The sequence below is a fragment of the Sebastes umbrosus genome, chromosome 18 (genome assembly GCF_015220745.1).
Source record: "Sebastes umbrosus isolate fSebUmb1 chromosome 18, fSebUmb1.pri, whole genome shotgun sequence".
NCBI lineage: Eukaryota > Metazoa > Chordata > Actinopteri > Perciformes > Sebastidae > Sebastes > Sebastes umbrosus.
Window position 1 is genome coordinate 21,511,080 of NC_051286.1, and position 15,098 is coordinate 21,526,177.

At 40.6% G+C, this 15,098-nt stretch overlaps 1 protein-coding gene across 14 annotated transcripts in view; it reads left to right on the top strand.

Moving 5' to 3' along the window:
- nrxn3b (neurexin 3b) overlaps positions 1–14,464 on the top strand; it is a 355,996-nt gene extending 341,532 nt beyond the window's left edge. For 10 of the 14 annotated variants that reach the window (XM_037750889.1, XM_037750890.1, XM_037750888.1 and 7 more), the window contains one exon: positions 3,969–6,889. In XM_037750889.1, coding sequence (XP_037606817.1) covers positions 3,969–4,954 — 986 coding nt within the window. In that variant the 3' untranslated portion in view covers positions 4,955–6,889. Of the gene's footprint in view, positions 1–211; positions 433–3,968; positions 6,890–14,452 lie in introns of those variants that run through there. The other 4 variants (XM_037750895.1, XM_037750893.1, XM_037750894.1 and 1 more) reach the window with 3 other exon arrangements.
- The last annotated feature ends 634 nt before the right edge of the window (positions 14,465–15,098 follow it).

Sequence of the window (15,098 nt, forward strand, 5' to 3'; positions counted from 1 at the left end):
CTATGCTGATCTTTAATATTTTCCTGTTATTTAATAGCTATTTCTGATTGAAATTTGGATTTAATCAATAAATGAGTCGATTGATTTCTGTGCATGGCAAAGAAGTTGCAGCTTAGGGTTTGTAAAACTGTCAGTGTTGAGAGTGCTGTTCTCTTTTGTAGATGGGCATGTATATGCTCATTGTTTGTATATCCCCATCCCTTCCTTACAGCCAAAAGCTCTAATGCCGCCCGACCGCTTCGTGCCGCCTTTACATGGACATGGCAACTGATGTACACGTTCACCCCCATCTATGTCATTTCCTTCCTAGTATGTTCATAGGTCCCACCCCGTCTCACACTCCCTCCTCCCGAACCCTTTACGTAGAGATTCTAAGATATGTACAGTCATCCATTTGTTCATTACTGAAGTTAAAGTCGAGCAAAAAAAAAAGAAAAAGAAAAAGAGTCATCTAATCAGGCTGTAGATATTTATGAAGAGACTTATCTATCAAAGCAAGAATTATAGATATACAGTTTTCTTTTTATATAAAAATTAAATGAATATCAAAAGAACAAAAAAAAAAAGATATCCTGAACAGAATGGTGAAGATTATTTTTCATGTCATGATGTGTGGATGTATGTGTTGTTGCCTCCCTGTACCATCCTGTCTAAAAAGAGAAATATATACTAATTAATCAGAAACTGCTAAAAAAGAAACTAACCTAACTTGTCCAAAGGCATTCTTACACAACTTTCTTTTGTAAATTTTTTTTTCTTCCTGCCAAAATCATGCGGGCAATTTGTTGATGTAAGTTGACAAAACTGATGGTATGCTTTCTTCCTTTGAAAACTGTTTTTTTTTTCTATTTTTCGTAGGCTTTTATGATTTTCCGAGCTGACTTTGTTTTTACCTGTTTTTCTACTTACTTATTACTAATCCCTTTCTGGATAGCTCTATCTGTGGCTTTACTTTGTGAATGTTTTTTTTACAATGTTTGCCCTAACTCTGAACTCTTTTTTGCAATGCCTTTTCATTATTATTTCGGTTTTCCTTAATTTCTGTTGTGTTCTTTTTTCTTTATTGTTCCAAAAGGTTTGCATCTCTTTATAGTGCCCTGTTTGTGAGCCTTTGCAATGTACAAACAAGCCACTTTGGCAAGAGGATAAGCAGCTTCAATAGACATCTGAATGTTTCAAAGTCTTTGTAGTAGCCGAACAACAGAGTTTAACCGGTAAAGCATGTGGTATCAAGTGTTCCCAAATGGATTTATTAGAATGAGTGGATGTGGGAATGTTTTAAGCAAGTAGGTCTGTAAGTTTTATTAACAATAAAGTAAAATCACTCCTAAGTAGAGAACACAAGCTGTTACAAGCAAGTTTCTCCCACTAAAAAGTACAAATCAGAAAACATTCAGGTGTGATTGAACTGCCCGGTGACTTTGTGCCATCGTGGTAACTGTAGGGGTCAAAAGGCAAGAGGCTAGGGCAAATAGGGGAGCCCACTAATGCTGTTCCCTATCACTTGTGAGTGGTGACTTTTTGCCGGGACGGTTTTCGCACCCGATTCGACTGTTATCAGGCCATTAAATAGGCGTTATCTGTCGCTGTAAGCACCATCAGTGTGGGTCATTAGGGGCCTACTACTCCTACTACTTTGTAAAAGTGAAAGCGAAACTTAAAAGCAACATGTACTAAGTAAGGGATAATGTGCAGCGAGCCGGTCATTGTTGTGAAATAAACCCTGACAGGGCGATGCAAGACGCGAAGTGGAGGGGTCCTGCATGGCCCTGAAGGGGTTTATTTCACAACAGTGACCCGCAAGCTGTACATTATCCCGTTTACTACACTGCTACTTACTCAAGAAACCAATAATTCGACACGAAAATGGTTCACCAGAGTTAGTTATACATAGCAACGATCTGCTATAATGAAATAATAGTGTAGAACGCCGTGATTGACCAATCAGAATCAAGTATTCAACAAAGCAGTATAATAACACTTTGTAAAACTGAACACAAACAAAAAGGTGTTTTTAGGTTTAGGCAACAAACTACAACTTCTTTAGGTTTAGGCAACAAAACCACTTAGTCAAGTTCAGGGAAAAACATTGTGTTTTGGCTTAAAATAACTACTACACGTTGTTGGTTTCACATAATATGCAAACTCCAGCCTCCTGGGTGAAAGCCCTGTGTTTTGAGTCCCATCCATCGTCCCGACCTCCACCCCATATGAAGTTTCATGCTCTCTATAGAGTGCTACAGGAATGAGTCCTTGAACCCGGAAATGAGTTAGCATTTTAGCACTTCAGGTTTCACTCGTCTCGAAGCCAAGTTTTTTGAATGGGTTTTTAGTTAGAAGCCTGAAATAAGGTCTGTGGTTAACACAAGCTTAAGAGATTTTAAAGTTTTGTTCTACGATATAAGTACATCAGTAAATATCCCACTCGTAAATTGTGAAGCCTTTATGTGTCTTAAAAAAGGGCGGTTGCTAACAAGTGGCTAAATGAGACTACTAAATATCATCACTCTGACTCGTCCGCCTTTACAGCCTTGTGTATCCTCGCGCTCATGAGACCGTGCTGTAGTTTGTTTATAGTCTAACGTTAGCTTTTTACTTCTGGCGATTGCATTTATGCTTGAAAAATCATAGAAATGTTGTTCATTTGCGAAGATTATCTCAATGAATAAAACATGGCAGTATCATAAACGTTTGTTTGCCACAGAGCTTATTTTCTGCAATAATCCAAAACCCAATGGAAAAATCCCGTTGGCTTTTTGTCGAGGGAACCCAGGGCGATGCTAACTTCCTGGTTGGCCTACAAAATATGTCACCCCTGTAGCACTCTATACTACGGCGCCTGACTTCCGTTAGTTGCTGTCCTCTTCTTTTTCACCTTCTTTCTGTGATCTACCATGTGAATAGATGATAAAACCTACTAGTGGGTGTAGTAGGCCCCTATTGACCCACATCTATGGTGCATATAGCGACTGAAAACACCTGTTTAATAGCCTCACAACAGTTTAATCGGCTGGTTTTCTTTTGTAGATCAGTGTGTGCCCCTCTGATAGACCTCAAGCGCGTCAAAGTCAGGTTTTTAAGAGGCCCATGGTCATGTTTTTTGGAGTTCGGAGCACTTCCAGTCCAAAAACACTGCTTTTCCCTATTAGTTCTCTGTCATTTTTCAGTTGTTTAGTATTTGTTCACCCGTGTAGGTCAACAGGGTTATAAAGCGCCTCACTCAGCAGCTATATGAAACACCGTACAAACAGTTTCTCATTTAAACTTAGTTATCTTGCTTTCAGGCCCACTGGCTTGCACTTGAATTGCAAACAAATGCTAATACCTTCTGCTTCTTTTTATCCACAGAGCGCATCTTTCAGTGCTCACTTTTTGAACGGACTAAAAAGGATTTGCACATGAAGATAAATGAAACAAGCCTCTTAAAAGCCTGAACTAGTCATTTATATGGAGAGATATGCAGATAGAACTAAATATAGGGCAACATGATGTGTGGCATTGCACATAATTCACACCTTTTTTTATACAGTAAATTATGAATATACATGCAGCATATAGAACATATGATAACCATGACTAGTTGATAGTGCAGTATATATCTGAGAGAGCATACTGCCATGTGAGAACATGCAGGATATGTAGGAGTCAGTGCGTGGAGTCAGTTTAATGTGGCTCACCCCTGTGCATCCCTCAAAGCCTTTTGATGCAATGTATACTTTATTTATGGCTGTTGTTTTCTTTCAGTTTGGGTCTTGTTTGGTTCTGAGTTTCATTGTTTTTGCACTGGTACAGTATTTTTCCGTTCTTTCTTTCCTTTGTTTCTCTTCAGTTCATTTCCTCCTTATGTTGAGCTTTGCTTTTTAAGTTCTTTTGTTATCGGTTCTTTTGGTGTTTGGCTGCTTCTTGCTTCGCTGATAGAAGACTTTCTGCTCACTGACTGGCGTTTGTTTCTCTCTTTCACTTTCCAGGAGGGGAGCTAGTCATCCCCGTGCTAGTCGAGGACCCCATAGACATCCCTTCTGTATCCACCCGTTCTCCCTTCATCCCCTTCCCCCCAACCCTCCACCCCGTCCTCACCATTATTGAGACCACCAAAGAATCCTTGGCCATGGCCACTGAGGCGGGGGTACCTTGCTTGTCGGACCGAGGCAGCGATGATTGTGATGATGGTGATGGTGGTGATGATGGTGATGATGATGATGATGATGGCATGGTGATTTCGGGGTTTGGCTCTGGCGAAGCTTTCGACTCTAGCCTGCCCCCGACTGACGATGAAGATTTTTACACCACCTTCTCCCTGGTAACAGATAAGATCTTGACCACATCGGCCTATGAAGGCGGCTACAAAGCCCTCGCGCCCAAGTGGGAGGCCAAGGACTTGAGGCCTAGCAAAGCCTCTGAGGCAGGTAGGACTACACCCACCTCGCCTCTGCCCGACCTCCGGGGCACGCCGCCGGCGGCGGTCCCCTCGGACACGCCACCCAAGCTGCCCGCCGGGAAAATGAACAACCGCGAGGTAAAACCCCCGCAGCCGGACATAGTCCTGCTGCCCCTGCCCACGTCCTTCGATCTGGACGGCACCAAGCCACGGGGCCCCTTCATCACCTCGCCCATGCTGCGCACGGTGCCTGCCGCGTTGCCCACTGTGCCAGGCGTGGTGCGGCGGGTGCCCCCGGGGGCCTCAGAGGTGATCCGGGAATCCAGCAGTACCACGGGCATGGTGGTGGGCATTGTCTCAGCCGCCGCCCTCTGCATCCTCATCCTCCTCTACGCCATGTACAAGTACAGGAACAGGGACGAGGGTTCCTACCAGGTGGACGAGACGCGCAACTACATCAGCAACTCGGCGCAAACCAATGGCGCTGTGGTGAAGGATAAAGCACCCAGCGGCAGCGCCAAAGGCAGCGCAAGTAGCAAGAGACCGAAAGACAAGGACAAGGAATATTATGTATAGAAATCAAAAGTCATTTCCCAACACATAGAAAAATAAACTGTTTGCAACACAGTTATAAACATTTTGACAGTACCATATTGGCAACTGTGATTTAAAAAGGATAAAAATCTCTTGAGAACTCAAGACTTACTGAGTCAGTGAAACATTTACAAAAAGAACTTGGCTTATGGAAGCACACTTACTATTGTAAGCATTACAGAGAGACAATGCAGTACAACTTCACCGGGACTCAACGTGGATCTTTTTAAGGAGTCCCTGCTGGAGACATTTGGCAGCGTGAATAACACCGCATCCACGCGACCCCAAGTGACTGTCAAGAGGTGTGTGATCCTTGGAGTTCTAACGACCTTGTCCATTGTAACCCTGTAAAATACGATCACTGTCATTTCGGCCATTCTGAGCATGCATGTGAGGTGTATGTGACGTGGTGCTGGCATCTGTGTAAGTGAGGGACCTCAAGAAACTATGATTGTCGGGAAAGTTGGAAGTCAAAACATGATTCGCATTACAAAACGGTTTCATTAAATGTAGCTTTCATGGATGCGATACGAGCTAAAGTATATGTGTACTTAAAGCTGTCTTTTTAGTTCTTTTTGTTTTTTATTTATTCAGTTAGTAATTTATTTATTTATTGACTTTAGGTCCTTTTTTTTGAAGGATGATGTCCAGTCAGGGTTGACTAGGCAGTGCTCAGTGACCGCTCAGCAGGATGTGATGCAGTAATGTATCTCAATATTTCTCTCTCCCTCCTTCACGTCTCAGCTAATCATTGGACTGCCGAGCACGGCAACCAAATTCTAGATGGTGTTCAAGTGTGTAAGTGTGGATCCACCAGGCACAATATACTGTTATTTCTCTGAATTTTAAATCTCTGATAGCATTTTTCTTTGCTTTCTTTTTACATTTTTTGGTCCAGTTTTTCTATACATTTCCTGAGATGCCGTGGCAAAATGCATTATCATAATTTGTGTCCGGCGGAGATTTAATTGTCGCAATCTTAAAAAAAAAAAAAAAATCCAGGCTAAAGACTTACTCCAGTGTGAACAAGTGTGATTCTATCTGTTGTCACAGACGACTGTGTCAAAAAACAGCAAATATGTTTACATATTTTATTACATCATAGCCGTTGTGCTTTGCAGGTCAATATTGTACAGAAAATTCAAGTTTCTGTTGATTTTTTAAAAAGTCCTCTTCTTGTATAGACAGATCATTTGATTTGATTTTACCGCTGGAGCAACACGGCAGAGAAATAATTTTTATTCTTTTGCCAGGAGCGCCTGGAGATAAAATATGATGTGCACAGGAACATTTGTTTAGGCGGGGAGCAAATGTTGTTAGATTAGACGTCTAGTCTCTCTGGATGGTGTTTCTCTTCAGTCGCATGAATATTTCACCATTGGAAGCTGTCAATCAAATAGAAAACAACTCCCTCAGATCTTGTATTAGGGACTTCTCCTTACTCTGAAATTACTTTTCATCATGTTATTTATTTTTTTATTGGAAATTTAAAAAACAGAACAAGAGAATAAAGACAGATTATGGTGGATTTGGAGATCTATTGCTAGCACCTTACTGACTTACAGGTGTTTTATTTTTTGTTTCTTTTCTTCCTTTTTTTAAAAACTCTGACGTCAATGTTCTCGTCTGCTCAACTTGTCTTTTTTGCATTTTTTTCTGTTATTGTGTAGCTTAATTTCATGTCTCATTTTTATGACATTCTCTTCCGGCAATATGTTGTTTTTTATGTCATTATTTATTGCTGAGTTATTTGTTCTCATTTTCATGCAAAATCAGTCGGTGTGTATGTTCACTTTGATTTTTTGTGTTGGTACTTGGCTTTTTTCAACCAGTTAATTATTATTGTCTTATGCTCCTTTGACTCCAAACAATTCCCAGAAATAAAAAAATGTTGTTCCCAAACGTTTTTGGATGTTAGACTGCGGGTGGTTGTCACTCTCTCGTCCATGTTCTGGTGTAAAGGCGGGAGAAAACGCAGCGAGGAGATGGAGATAGATGTACCATCTTACGCCGAAGACTATTCACCGAACCACAATTTCTCATCCATTTACTGTAGCTTCAGTGATTTCCTTTTATACCAAGAAGTGGTGTCATTTCCATTCAGATGAAGTCCGGAGCAGAGCAGCTCAACGCCATCATTTACCTATAGATCATTATGCAAATTCATACACTGTTCATCGATGCAACAAGAGAAAAAAGGCCGAGTGGGGAAAACGGTTATTAGAGGGTCCAGAGTCTTCACAACAGCAGAGGAATGGATTTGGGTTTCTTTAGAGTCAGGCCTTTATGAGAGTGCACAGCCAAATGAGATTCTCCACCACCATATGGCTGGGTTATGAGCTACTCAATGGCGGCAGCACCTGCTTTCCCAGCTCGTTTTTACACTGTCCATATTTTGTGCAAATGGGCCTTCACATAGCTGGTCATTAACTTGCAATAGCCCATTGATGTAGGATATCAGAGCGGCGTGTGTGAGTATATCTAGCTCGCACAATGACTACATATTAACTCATTCATCCTGCCACAGGCAATGAGAACAAGAGGGCCAGTAGGGATTTGTTCCACCGAGGGACTCACAGACCCACATTTCAAGATTCATTTTTTTTTTCTTCGCCAAAAAATGTGTGGAAATTTGTTCTGTATAAGTCGACACAATAAAAAGTTAATGTGTAAGAAAACAACATTCATTTTTAGCAAGCAGTGATATTCAATCCACACTTCATCGTCCAATTACAATATCCTGCCCTGCAAAGGCACAGAGTGCAACTGAGAAATACAGGTTTACAGCGGCTATAATCAATATTTTCATATTAACACGTTTTAATTATCACCATGCAGTTCCTCTCAGCTCTACGGAGCATTTCAGGGTCACAGCAGACAGCTATTTTTCAGAAATAAAGCTCTAAAGGCAGACAGATAAAGTTGTGACTGTCTTAATTTTGAACATAGTGAAGCATTTAGTTGTTAACTTTATGTCAGTTTTGTGTTTACATTTAGTTTCCGTTGCCCCCAAAAATCTGTTAATGCAGATTTAAAGTTTCCAGGCTGCATAACAGATGGACAGATGCTTGTAATAAATTTACTATTTTAGGCAGATTATTTTACCCCAAACCATCATTGCCATAAAATCTACATACTAAACCTTTGAATAATCTTCACAGAATGCAAATAAAAGTGTTCTTTCAGCTTTCTTGTCCATTTTCACCAAGGGCCTCCTCACAACCAAGGTTCACGTTTTTGTTACTTTGTAAAGGCGTACATTCGGTCCGGTTCGTTTTGGTTTCACATTGCAATTATGCCAGTGCACTAAAGGACTATTACCTGCCATTCCTGTTGACCCTTAAACCTGCAGTAGGCAGAACGTTTTTGGCATCATTTGGCAAAAATTCCATAATAACCTTTCAGCATATTGTAATTTAAGTGTTCTGAGAGAAAACTAAACTTCTGCACCTCCTCATGGCTCTGTTTTCAGGCTTTAAAGAATCTAGCCCGTGACGGGAGACTTTGGCCAATCACAGGTCATTTCACAGAGAGAGTGTTCCTATTGGCTGTTCATTCAACAGATTCAGCTGTCAATCACTCGTAAACTCAGAGCAAACGATCACACTAGCTGACTAGCACTGATCAAATATGAATTAATATTCTGTTACTGTTTTCAGGAACATCTTGTAGTGTACTGTTTAGTTGTAAAATGAGAAAGTTTGATCCGGCTGGTGGGCGGTGCTTGGTATTTCCTCAACTGATCTCAACATGGCAGCCAGGTCACAAACTTTCTCTTTTTACAGCTAAACAGTGCACTACAAGATGTTACTGAAAACATTTGAGGCGAGAAATAAGCATTTCAGTAACAGAATATTGATTCATATTTGATCAGCGCTGCCTAGTTTGACCGTTTGATCGGAGTTCACGAGTGATTGACAGCTGCTCAGAGACGGCAAGGCTCCAGCTCGGCGCTGATTGGTTGTTTTCCTCCGCTCTGTGAAATCTTGGAGGCCACAGAGGAACATGATTTTTTTCCGATTACCTGTCTCATGCACTACTGTCAGGATAAAGTGACCGTTTTATAAAAAATAACTTTTTGTAATCATATTTGCTCCAATTCTACCCACTGCTGCTTTAAGTGTTGTGTCTAGAAAGGGAACCAGCAAATTGGGGGAAACTATCGCGGGATGATTTCGATTGGGATTGTTGGGCAGCGAGAGTTTATGCAAGTTTTTGCAGATCTCAGATCAGATTTCGCAATTTGCGGGTTACCTTCTAGAAACGACCATCACTTAGTCCTACGTGAGCTGCGTCTCCCTAATTGCAATTGATTGGTTTGCAGACGGGCGTACGTCTGACGTCAGCGCGTTGTCAATTCACGGTGGTAGCACGGACGCCATGCAGGTAGCCCATGCAGGTTATGGCAGTTATGGCAGATTCATTTCGTTGCTGCTATAATAATATTATTCTGGCATTACTACCAGCAGCATCTTTGTATACTGGTAAGGTGCTGTTTTTTCTGGATAGCCTTCCAGACCGTTGGACCAGGTTCCTCTGTTTGGTCCTACACACCTGTGTTCCTCTGTGGAGGCTTCACACCTGTGTTGCTCTGATTAATGATCAAACTGAAAAGTTCAGCATCCACACCTATAAGGTATGTGAAAGGACCCTTAGATAATACACTTTAAATATTGTAATATGTATGATATTTATACTGAAACGTATATAATACTTTAATTTACACTTTAATACATTTAATATGTGATTTAAACTTATTTAATCTTAACCACCAAATAGCATTAATTCCTCTGCAGCTACTGAGATCTGCTTTGTCATTAAGCTAGCAGGTATTTAGCTGTTACCTTATTTGATATGTGGAATAATAATAATTATTATCAAGATGTCAGTTCATCAATATGCACATTTTTTATTTAATGTTTTAGCTGGGGCTCACCTGATGTAGGTAGGCCTTTAACATTTTTGCTTTATCTTTGTAGTTTGCTCTGGTTCTGTGTAAGAGAGGTTAGTCACTGTGTTTTGTTGTTACTGTAAATTTAATAAGCTGTTTTTTGCAGGAATCATACATTTCTATGGCACAATTTGTTTATATAGTAACAGATTTCAAAGAAACAGATTCAGGTCTTAACTCATCAAATATGTAGTTTCTGTATTTTGACTTTGTTGGGTAGAATACTGATGTCAAGTATTAATTTAGGATATTTTAGAGTTGTAAGGAATGTGAAGCTGTTTGCCATCCCACATTAGTTCCTCTCTAAACTGACTGACCTTTTTTTTTTTAAATCACTCAACATGTATCTGCTCTTTTGTAAACTGAGCCTGGAGCTGTAGTGCACTTTGCACCAGTACTAGAACCTCTCTGTCTTTATTTCTCAGCTGTTGAGAGCTGATTTGTGATGAGGAGCATCTGTCAAATGCTGTCAAACAATGAATTTAATTCACAACATCACACTGGATTATGAATCAGTCTAATTGTAAGATCGTACGTAAAGAAAGGAACCTGGTGAGATGGCAGCCGACAACCAAAAAAAGCTCAAAATCCAGAAATGTGACTGAGAATCTACTGCATATTTCTTTTTTTTTTCTTTTTAAAAAAAAAAAAGGAAAATACTGTAGTAGACATCCTGAAAATATAAATGGTCTTTTCCACGGTGCAGAGGGCAGAGATTAAAATAAAAGGCGAATTCTATGAGGCACTTAACACGACAATAACATCAAGAGAACAGAGAAACAAAAACAAGCACCGGGGAAGGTAATTACAGCATAATTCACCACCAACAGAAACATAAAAAACATAAAAGCATTATAGTTTAGCCAAACATTTCCCCAAATAACAAATAAACAATTAATATTATCATAATGGATTCAAGTCCCCAAATAAGAACTGTATTAATGCTGAAAAAGAGAGCTCTACATTTAGCTCCTATAAAGCCTACTGGCACAAACCCTGAAACAGTGAGGTATTGCTGTTTTCACAACCATTAGTCACTTTCAGATTTACACCAGCAGGGTGCCAGCGGAGGAAACGTATCCATTTGATATTCACAACCCATTTGCTCACACAGTTGTTGGCTGACAAAGTTTATTGATTGGATTTTATGTGTAGCAACTACTTTTCCTTTTAGTCAAATTAGTAAAAGTAGATTACATCAATCCTGCTGATGTCGGCTGGATAATTCATATCTTAATTGACAGAAAAACAATTTACATTTGCTAATGGCTTTTGCAAATGGATTTCTGTGTGTGTGTTTGACTGCATTAGCTCTGCCTTCGCCCTGTATAGGCTCTCTGGGATGGCAACCGGGGAGCAGTTCGGCTCCCCCTTCATGCATTTAGAGGCTGACAGTTGACCTGTCATGAAATTTTACTTCAACTAATGAACTGGTTAATTCCACTTAAACGCTTTATGGCATGTTTTTCCCTTTCAAATAAACAGCGGCTTTATAAGAGCGATGCATCAGCTCTGTCAGTGATTAAATCGTTTTTTTGTTGCTTCCTACACAGAGGAAGGATGCTGTAAAAACCTTGAGCACTGGGAATGTCTGCAGCTGTAGCATCGTGTGGCTCCCCCTGTATAGATTGTAGACATGCAGCTTCTTTTTTTTTTTTCGTCCCAGTAAAGATTCAGGAGAGATGCTGTATCCTCCACGGACCGAAGCAAAGCATCTATGAAGGTGATGGTGATCAGTCCTGACAGGTAAAATATGAGCCCGCTGACCTTAACTCCAGCATTATGGAGGACACACACATACAAACATTTGCAAACCTCAGACACATTGTACGTCTTTCTGTCTGTGTGTGTGTAGGAGTGCTTAAACCTGCAGTAGGTAGTATGTTTTTGGAATCACTGGGTAAAAAATCCATGGTAACCTTTCAGCATATTGTAATTCAAGTGCTCTGAGAGATAACTAGACTTCTGCACCTCCTCATGGCTCTGTTTTCAGGCTTTAAAAAATCGTTCTAAAAGACTTTGGCCAATCACAGGTCATTTCATAGAGGGAGCGTTCCTATTGTCTGTTCATTCAACGAAGGCAACTGTCAATCACTCGCAAACTCCGATCAAACGGTCAAACTAGGCAGCGCTGATCAAATATGAATCACTATTCGGTTACTGTAATGACTATCTCTCATCTCAAATGTTTTCAGAAACATCTTGTAGTGTACTGTTTAGCTGTAAAATGAGAAAGTACACTACAAGATGTTTCTGAAAACATTTGAGGCGAGAAATAGACATTACAGTAACAGGATATTGATTCATAATTGATCAACGTTGCCTAGTTTGACCGTTTGATTGGAGTTCGCAAGTAATTGACAGCTGCTCAGAGACGGCAAGGCTCCAGCTGATTGTCTGTTTTCTTCTGGTCTCTGAAATCTTGCAGATGCCATTAGGAGCACCGGAGGACACAGAGGCACATTATTTTTCAGATTACCTGTCTCCTGCACTGCTGTCAGAATATAGCGACCGTTTTATAAAAATATCTTTTGTAAATCACATTTGCTCCAATTCTACCCACTGCTGCTTTAAGCCACATCAAAGTTCACACACGCACAGAAAGAAAGTGGTTGCACGTGTGGGTTTATGCATTCATATTCATATGTCACAGTGGGTGCACACAATGATACATTAGCAGAATAGTCAGGTGTATATATGTGCACTTAATTCACTTTTGTGTCTGCCTGCTGGGAGCACACCTCCTCTTATTCTTCCGCTCCATCACTCTGCAGCCAAAGCTTTCAGTTAGCTCCTCAGCCCTAATTAACTGCCAAGATATGAATGCGCTAATCTGGGCTCTAAATCTTCAGTTCCACTGACAAAAGCTTTTACAGGCTGTCACAGCTGCATGATAAACAGCAGGGCTGCTTCCTTGCCTAGTGGACACAGTGCCATCTAGGGACCAGGTCTGGCAGCTCCGCTCTATTCTTTATCCCCGAGGGTATTTATTGCCATGCATACATAATGCATGTTAGTCTTGTAGGAAACCTCCACAAACAACAAAGTCTACTGTAATTTTGAGCAATTTGTCAAAGTGCATCTACTAGTTGTTAATTTTACTGAAATTAGAGTAATATTACCATAACTTTGAATGGATTATCACTGAAGTGGAACAAAATGTAGAAAATTCAAGTAGGTTAGTTTCCCCAGATGAGACTGGGCTGTGTAATACAGGAGCGAACGAGAGCACAGAGCCTGAGCTGCACACCAAAACACTGTTGCTCTGCAGTCGAGAGCGTCAACAGGCATGTGAGGATCGAGACAGAGCGTATGATGCCGGCGAAGGGTGCATGAGTACGTGGGTGCACATTTATACTGTATGTCTCCGTCTCCATCTGTATGTGTCAGTGAGTGATGTTCAAAACTCTGAGAGAGTGTGTGTGTGTGTGTGTGTGTGTGTGTGCTGTTTCCACTACCTAGGGAGACAGGCCTCCTTTCCAAGCTTGACAGTGTGATTGGATCCAGTGAGAATCCCAATGAAGCAATGAGTATCTCAGCGGCGGCTCCACTCCCTAGAGGGCCCCCACACGGCCCACAGGTCGGCCCCAGCCCTGCCTCCATGTTCAGACCAGATGGAAAGTGAGGCGGGTTGGGATCTGGGAAGCAAGAAAAAAAAAAAAGGCGAGTGAACTTCAAACCGTTTCAGCTGCTGTGAAGGTGACTGCGGCAAAACCAGCTGTAAAATATGATCTGATCGTAAGTGATGGTGGCAGATAATTGTTGAGGCTGTCTGACTGGGGCTCTGTGTGCTGCTCAAGTCAGGTGTGCTGTGTTTGAATTCATGAAAACTCAACCAGGGTTAAGTGATAAAGATCAAATACAGGAAAATTCCAGCGATAAGTGACACATTTTTATCAAGATTGTCAAAAAAAATATTTTGGCTCTTTTTAAAACCGCTGTAAAAGATCAGAGTTGCTGGTAAAGGTGACTCCCCTCCTAATAACACGGCAAATTCAATACTAAATTCCACATGAGGCTTTTTTGCCTCCAGCCAGCCACTCGTAGCAAATAACAATCTGTTTTTAATTGAGTTGCCTGGTTATATAAAACTTTTAAAAACATCCATCTGGTTTATTTGGATGGCTCTTAGTCCTGGCAGGTGAACAGGATTTATATTGGGCGTACGGAAGCAGAAATACACAACACCAGGATTGCTCCAGTTAATAAGTTTAAACTAGTGATTTACTGAATTGTGTCACACCACTAAAACTTGAATATCTTAGCTGGTAAATACTTATAATGTGTAAATCAGTTGCTTACATCTGTAGTGCCATCCGATCAAAAACATCAGCTATGTAGCAGAAAGTCATTGTTGCACCACAAGCTGTAGCATAACCTGAAGAGTGACCGTTTTAGGGGTCAAAACATATATTAAACTTCACTTCCAATGAATGGGAATGTGACGATGCCGAAAAAATAACTGCTGATCTAACACAAAACACCACACAGTAAATAAGATTCAAAAGCCGAATTGTAGCAGTATACAGTCAGACACAAAGGTACGCTAATGCTAAGGGTTTCATTTTGGAGGTTACCGGTAGATTAATTATGAAGTTAGCCGACATTTTGTTAGTATTCCGTTAGCATAACATTAGCTAGCTTATCTTTGTCTGGATGAGCGTATACTTTGCATTTTGCTTGTAGATCTTAATGTCATATACCTATCCCTTTGTACTGTACACATCGGCTTCCAAAGATTTACATATTTTGAACTGCTAACAGGTTTTCACTAACGACAAAACCCATCAGTGACCGTAATGGTTGGTAAACTGTCATGGTCCTCCTAATTTGTAAGGATTGATATCATAAACTGACTTCAATTTTGTAATATATCATACCTTTGCCTTTGTCAGTTTCTATTTATATGGGTATTTGTCTTTTGCACGTACTTTATACATTTCTGATGATGAACGATTGACAGATGACAGATTAATAGACCTGTGATGTAAACTGGGAAAAAAAAGTTCGGAAACTTGTGTTTGGTCGATTATCTCTCTGTTGTTACAATGTTAATGGTCATTGTATTTTGCATTGTTGGAAAGCCTGTTTATTTACCTCACAATGATGTCCAACTTGTAAGGATCGTGCATTTGTGGGATGAGCAGCACAGCTGATTATGTGGATAGCGCCCAA